The 7095-nt window shown below is 39.1% G+C and overlaps 1 protein-coding gene and 1 long non-coding RNA gene across 2 annotated transcripts in view; one reads left to right on the forward strand and one right to left on the reverse strand.

Moving 5' to 3' along the window:
• LOC107714746 (uncharacterized) overlaps positions 1-3622 on the forward strand; it is a 7966-nt gene extending 4344 nt beyond the window's left edge. The window contains exons 7-13 of the mRNA XM_016520710.1: positions 300-447; positions 652-1080; positions 1480-1654; positions 1912-2069; positions 2726-2911; positions 3362-3447; positions 3538-3622. Coding sequence (XP_016376196.1) covers positions 300-447; positions 652-1080; positions 1480-1654; positions 1912-2069; positions 2726-2911; positions 3362-3447; positions 3538-3622 — 1267 coding nt within the window. The remainder of the gene's footprint in view (positions 1-299; positions 448-651; positions 1081-1479; positions 1655-1911; positions 2070-2725; positions 2912-3361; positions 3448-3537) is intronic.
• Positions 3623-5438: 1816 nt separating this feature from the next.
• The window catches only part of LOC107714747 (uncharacterized), a 7306-nt gene continuing 5649 nt past the window's right edge, over positions 5439-7095 (reverse strand). The window contains exon 2 of the long non-coding RNA XR_001637010.1: positions 5439-6433. This is a non-coding gene — a long non-coding RNA (uncharacterized LOC107714747). The remainder of the gene's footprint in view (positions 6434-7095) is intronic.

Consider the following 7095-nt stretch of genomic DNA (forward strand, 5'->3'; position numbering starts at 1 on the left):
CACTGGATAGCTGGCCAATCACAGCACACCTCGCTTTTTCTGACCGATGAGCTTTGTAAAAATCGATGCGTTTCAGAAAGGCGGGGCATAGAGGAGAAACAATAATGTATTATAATGTATAAACACATTTCATTACACCAAATACACAAAATAATGTTCTTTTTAGCAACATCATATGACCCCTTTAATAAAGAATGAGTATATATGTTCAAACCTCTGACTGGTATTGTAAAACTGTCAAATGTTTTTATTGAATGAAAAGTTTCAGTTAAGTTTTGTCTGTTTTGTCTGATATGTAGGTGTCGCACAGTGGATGTAACCATAATGCTCAAAAAAACAGATGTCTCAGACATGGTGCAAAGCTGCAGCAGGAAAGGGGAAGAGAAGATTGCCTCAGTTTGTTTGGAGTCCTTTGTGGCAGCAACCACTCAGAACAGCAAAACCTATGTAACTGTATCATCCAGCTTCTCTTCAATATCCAAATCATCACTCTATATCTCCTCCTCCAGTTCTCTTTCCACTTCCCCTTTTCCTGGAGCAGTTTGCTCAAACCAGCCCCTCATTGGGCGTCTTAAAGCTGAATGTCTGTTATCTTCCCTTGCTGTCAGAATTCCACGTCTTGACTTGGGTGCATATCCTTCTGTCCACCAGGGGCCAACAAAAGCACCCTGCACTGAGTCCCCATACACCTGTCGCAGGGAAAGTGCCACCTCTCCACCTTTTAAGGAGACAGGGAATATTATCCTAAACAGTCCAATAAATAATAGGACTCCCCGTAATGCTGAAGCAGTTGTTCAACACTTGTCTGCATCATTCCAACTACCTCCGGTCTCTCCACCTGCCTCTGCAGCTCATAGCAAAACACGACCACCTGCTGTGCCTAAAGAACGCACAGGTGCTGGTTCTGGCACCGGTCGTAAAGTTTGCGTGAGTGGACTTAATGTCAGCCGCTGGTCAAAGAGGGGTACTGGAGAATTCAATGGAAAGCGCAAGAAAAATGAAGAGCGAACAAAGGCTGTATCAGGAGACTACAGTTCCTGTGGCAGCTTGTTGTCTGCTGGAGCTGACACTTATTCAGGGGTCAGTTATCATTGTCAAGAATACATTCAATTCTTTTACAAGTAAATGAAAATGTTTTATAAACGTGCTTTTTTTTTACATTTTACAATTGAGTTTTTATGATGTAACCCAGACCAACATCTGACAACCCAGCAATATGCTTCAACACTTTGAGATTTTTTTTTTTTTTTTTCAGTATAGGTATGTAGAATGTAAAGTCATTATAGAAGATTGGCTGTGCGCTTACAGCCCCATTTGCACATTGTTAGTCTGTGTTTAGTAAATTAAACCTAAAAGTGGGTCTTTGGCTGAAGGATGTTATTTTTCAGAGAGAGGAAAAATGCCACTGATTTGTAGAAAAAAATAGATTTTACCCAAGTGTTTCATCTGCTTGGTCTTTTTTTCTGTACGTTCATGCAGGACTCAACATGCGGCTGGCTGCAGGGCACCAGTGGGATTGGTCTGGCTGTGACACCTCTCAGAATGGAGCAAATGAATCTGTCTTCCATCCTGGCCAACTTCACTCCTGACACACTCACAACACACTCCTGGGGCCGACTAAAGGCAGCACTGTCCCTGCATAAGAAGAAAACTGGTATGTGTTTACAGCAGGCTAGATAAAGCACGTCTTTGATTCATACACCAAACTACCCAAAGTTTGCATATTTAAGAGCTTGAGGGGCATTTAACATGGTACATGATTGGCGGCAAGCTTTCAGTGCCACCTTTGTTTTAATACCTCTCTCTCTTTGAGAACTTGAAAGCGTGTCAAATGGCCTTAAGTGCTTGTCACTTTTCCTAAAAGCACCCATTATGTATAAATTGCTGAATGTTTGTGTGTGTTTACCACAGCATTTCCCACCCCTCGACGCTTGGTTCAGTCTCATTTGAAGTCCCCAGGCTCTAGGTTTCCAGCTGAAAACAGTCTAGACCGGTTTGGTTCCCCTGTCTGCACACCATCCAGATTCACACCTTCACGCATGCTCCGGTCCACCATGAACACCCCCATGGTAAAGACATAAAGAGATTTGTGTTCACTCCTCAAAACTATTGAACAATTGTTATGTAAGGAAACTGTATCCCTAAGACTTGTAAACTTTCCTGTATTGATGGGACTAAGACAGGTAAAAAAATTGAGTATATTTATGTGTATACACTCAAACACACAGAACACATACAAATCTATCTATAAAAATCAAACGTAGCGTTAGTTCTGGCAGGTCACGTTAGTCAAGCTCGCATCAGCTGACTCTCAGCTGATCCCCATTTACCTATAGGAATACGACACCTATCTAAGCATTAATATATAAGGTCCGAACCATACCTCAGCAGTTTTCGCATTGCTCAATATGGGGGGGGGGGCATGCTAGGCTGCATGGATGCGCAGGGAGTTCTTGCCCAGAACAGAACCATACCACCAATCCAAACTGTATGCTAATCGTCAATCATCTTTGACGATAGTGGTCCTGACCGAAAATAAGTTAATGTAATGTCTACAGTAAAATGTAACTGTAATATGGTATAACATAGTATAGAACTTTTTTTTTAAATTTTTTTTTTAACTTTTTTTATCCAGAGTGAGTATACTCTCACACATTCACTGATTTCTTTTGTCTCTATTCTCTCTTTTTTTTTTTTTCACGGTCCTCCTTTGTCTATGGTCCAGATTTCATACGACGAAGATATAAGTGATGCAGAAAAAGTGTATCAGGAATGTCAGCAGAGCGGCCCACTTTCCTTCAGTGACTGTATCCCTCCAGCTCGCATGAAACACTGCAACAAGATCGGAGAAGGGACGTTTGGAGAGGTCTTCTCAACCATAAATGAGTCCAACGAGACTGTTGCTCTTAAAGTAAGTGCACAATTTAATCACGTATGGTTTTATTGTAGGAGCGTACTAACTACTGTCTGACATATCACAGGGTGATTTTTAATGTAAATGTACTATTTCAAATAAATTGTGAACTTATATGTACATCTATATATGTAGGAATAGAAGTTTGGTCATTTGTTTGGTGTATAAATGAGTCCAACGAGACTGTTGCTCTCAAAGTAAGTGCACAATTTAATCATGTATGGTTTTATTGTAGGAGCGTACTAACTACTGTCTGACATATCACAGGGTGATTTTAATGTAAATGTACTATTTCAAATAAATTGTGAACTTATATGTACATCTATATATGTAGGAATAGAAGTTTGGTCATTTGTTTGGTGAAGTTTAAAAGTTTGGTATTATTGTTATTTCTTAAACTTACAAAAATGGTTGTACAAAAGTGATGTTTGAATGTAATTTCTGTAGATCATCCCAGTAGAAGGCAGTCAGCAGGTCAATGGTGAACACCAGAAAACATTTGGTGAAATCCTCCATGAAATCATCATTTCCAAGTAGGAAGTCTGGCATAGCTCAGCAAATCTATTGTACATTTGAATGTAATGGTGTGTAAATATTCATACACATCTCTAATGTCTCTACAGAGAGCTGAGCAGCCTTAACACGAAGGAGTTTAACAAGACAGACGGTTTCATTGGGCTCAACAAGTATGCAGCTTTTTTTTCTTAGCTAGCTTGGGTATAAAATGAGGTGAATGGAAGTGTGTGTTATAGTTATAAGAATGAAGAACACATGAAGAAGGTGATTTTGTTTTGAAAAGTATTTTTTATTTTTTTTAAATTGTCCTTTGCATGTATGTTAATAATCTTCCTAGCCTCACTCATAAAATTGTGAGTTTTGTCCTGAATTCAGAGACCTTCCTTGACTTTCTCCATTGCATCTAACAATTAAAATCATGCAGTAACATAATTTTGACAGTCTGTAGAATTTATTATAGCAGACTTTAATATTCTTTCAGTTTTTACAAATGTTAATTAGCAAATTTCTCATATATTAACTACAAATCAATATTTGGTCCCAAACTGGCTAGCTGTTTAAGGACATGTTTGCAGATTTTTATCACGCTTTGTATTGCTTTAATGAAGGTAGCATAAGTATCATGGAGAAAGAGTACAAATTGTTCATTTAATTGTTCATTTTTATTTACTGACCATAACAATACAAAGGTGGTTGAAAATTGACAAAGTTATCCTTTTAAGAGAGTTATATTTAGGCTAAATTTGCAACCCTGATTCCTGCCATGTTTTGTTTAAATTAATGTTACTTTTATTTAATGTTTGTCTATAAAACAGTCATACGTTTTTTTTGTTTGTTTGTTATTGTAATGAAGGTAGCGTAAGTATCATGGAGAAAGAGTACAAATTGTTCATTTAATTGTTCATTTTTATTTATTGACCATAACAATACAAAGCTGGTTGAAAATTGACAAAGTTATCCTTTTAAGAGAGTTATATTTAGGCTAAATTTGCAACCCTGATTCCTGCCATGTTTTGTTTAAATTAATGTTACTTTTATTTAATGTTTGTCTATAAAACAGTCATACGTTTTTTTTGTTTGTTTGTTATTGTTGTTTTTTTAACTATATTCAAATATTTTGGTAAAAATTGAAGAGTAAAATTTTGGTAAGAGGTGAACAAATTTTTACAGCCTGATACAAATAAATAGGAAAATGTAGTAAATTTTGAAATCATTTTGTTTTGTCTCTCTCTGTTTTAGATGGACTGACGGTGTCATGTGATATATCTAATGATGAGGAGTTGTTTATGGGTCAGGGAGATTATCAGTTTGAAATCTACCGTCTAATGAAGAAAGAAAACAAGTATGTGCTTTAGCCTTAGACAAAACTTATTTAAAATTCTTTCATTCTAAACCACTGAATGATTGATTCTCATTGTTTTTCTCATTTGCTCTGTCTCAGTAACTGCTGGTCCAACTATAATCCTCATTCTAACGTGTTGTGGCTGCACTATCTGGCTGATAAACTGTTGAGCATGAAATATAAGAGCAAAGCCCAGAGCAACCAGAAGAGGACACTGAAGAGCGCCCTCAAATCTTTCCAGTCAGAGATACTCAATTGTCCATCAGCTACAGAAGCTCTTATGAACTGCAAATTATTTCAGTGAAACGTTTGTTTTAATTAACACAATAGATAGACCTGTATATTTTGAATGACCAGTCCATGGCAAGTACAGTATTCTAATGTTCTGTAAAAAGATATTAAAAACAAATAAAGAAAATGTGCAATCATGCAATTTAAAAAAAACAAAATATGTAATTTATTGATATACATTAATTATCTTGAAATAGTTACAGTTTTGGCATAGTATGGCAAAACCAGCTGTTCTTGCATTCTCATTTTTGTTTATTAAGAAAAGTCTCAGCATTCTACACCACATTTCCAGCAATCCAGAATTGGCAGTTCATTTTTATAAATTAATAGTTGTCCATGTTGGATTTGCTGCAGACCTGTTCAATTTTTTTTTTTAGACCTTGTTTGATCATCCTTGTGCTGGAGGCATAATGTGCAAGGATAGACCACAACATCGATGGAGGAAGCCTCAGCACAGGAACATTCTCTTCTTTTTGCTCTTTGATATGCCCACCCACTCTATGACCTTAGTGTCCTGTTGTCCTTTATCATTCTGATGAGTTCTCTTTCAAACATTCGTTCGGTATCTCACTATGGGAATCGCCTCGGGCGTGACCAATCTTGGAAGCACCAATTACACCATGTCTGTCGGTTGACAGACCAATCACGACAGTGATGCAGGAGTCCCGCCTCCCTCATATATATCGCTGCTAGCGGTCCCTACATCATTCTCGTTCTCTTCCCCGTGAAGATCCTTATTGGAAGCTATCCTCAGCAGATCCTCGAACGCAGCTGCTTTTTGTTTTGGGGGGGAAATATTATCTGTCAAAGTGAATATTTTCTTTCTGCTATATCTATATCTTTGTGGTGGTGACCAGCGCATCAAGGTGGATTCTCATTTTCTTTATCGAGCAGTTACAGCTCCTTTCTCTCAATTATTCCTTCACGTTAAGGGAATAATTGCTGTAAGACCCGATATCGAGAGGCACATTGTGGTGATCTCGTTAATCTCCCGGAGTTTTTTCATCTCTGTTATGGCGACTGCGAGCCCATCCAGTGGCACAGCGAAGGGAAAATATCCCTCTCGCCCGTGTGCTTGCGGGTCTATGATTTTGTCTAAAGACTCTCATAAAGGTGGGTTATGCAAGAGAGAGGACGAAGGTTTACACGTGTTCCCATTTGAAAGAAATAAAAATGTTTACTGTGCATCCAGTTAGTGGGCCAAGGGCACAGATTTGTGTGAAAATAAAAACAAAAATACACACAAATACTCTCAGATCAGAGCTGCAACCCCCAGATCTGCCGCTAGATCATAGCGCCGCACCATCAGTGAGCGAGAGCTACAGCGCTCTCTGCTCACGCGGAGAGTTGGCGCGCATGCGCAGTACACCCTTGGGTATTATCTACGATAGAATGGGGTTCAATCTTTTCTCAACAGTGTGTTAATGTCAACAGCAGAAGGGGAGTCAGCTCGGATTGTCCCAGAGACTGGTTTACATCAGTAGATGTGAAGGACGCTTATTTTCACAAAAGTATTTATCCGGCACACAGAAAATTCCTCAGGTTTGCCTATCAGGGCACAGCCTACGAATTTTTGACAGTTCCATTCGGTTTGGCTTTTGCCCCAAGAACTTTCACAAAATGTGTCAAGGCGGCTCTAACACCGCTGAGAATAGCGGGTCTCAGAGTGTCAGCTTATTTGGACGATCTCCTCCTCTCTACTCCGTCACGGCGGCAGGCGGAGATCGATACAAATCTGCTTGTGTCTCATTTAAAAGGCTTAGGCTTCAAAATAAACGAGACGAAGAGCTGCTTAGTGCCCACGCAAGAAATAATTTTCCTGGGTCTCAGGCTGAACTCAGACCTGTATCAAGCGTTTCTATCAGAGGAGCGCATCAGGTCAATTCGTGGTTGTCTCTCCCTTTTCCAGAGAGGGAAAAAAGTCCTATTCAGACTGTGTTTACGTCTTCTAGGGCTGATGGCCTTGGCAGTGTCTGTCATCCCATTGGGGCTGTTGCGAATGAGAGAGTTTCAGTGCTGGGTAGCAGCACAG

This window comes from Sinocyclocheilus rhinocerous, unplaced genomic scaffold, assembly GCF_001515625.1.
Source record: "Sinocyclocheilus rhinocerous isolate Xijiao unplaced genomic scaffold, SAMN03320098_v1.1 scaffold2674, whole genome shotgun sequence".
NCBI lineage: Eukaryota > Metazoa > Chordata > Actinopteri > Cypriniformes > Cyprinidae > Sinocyclocheilus > Sinocyclocheilus rhinocerous.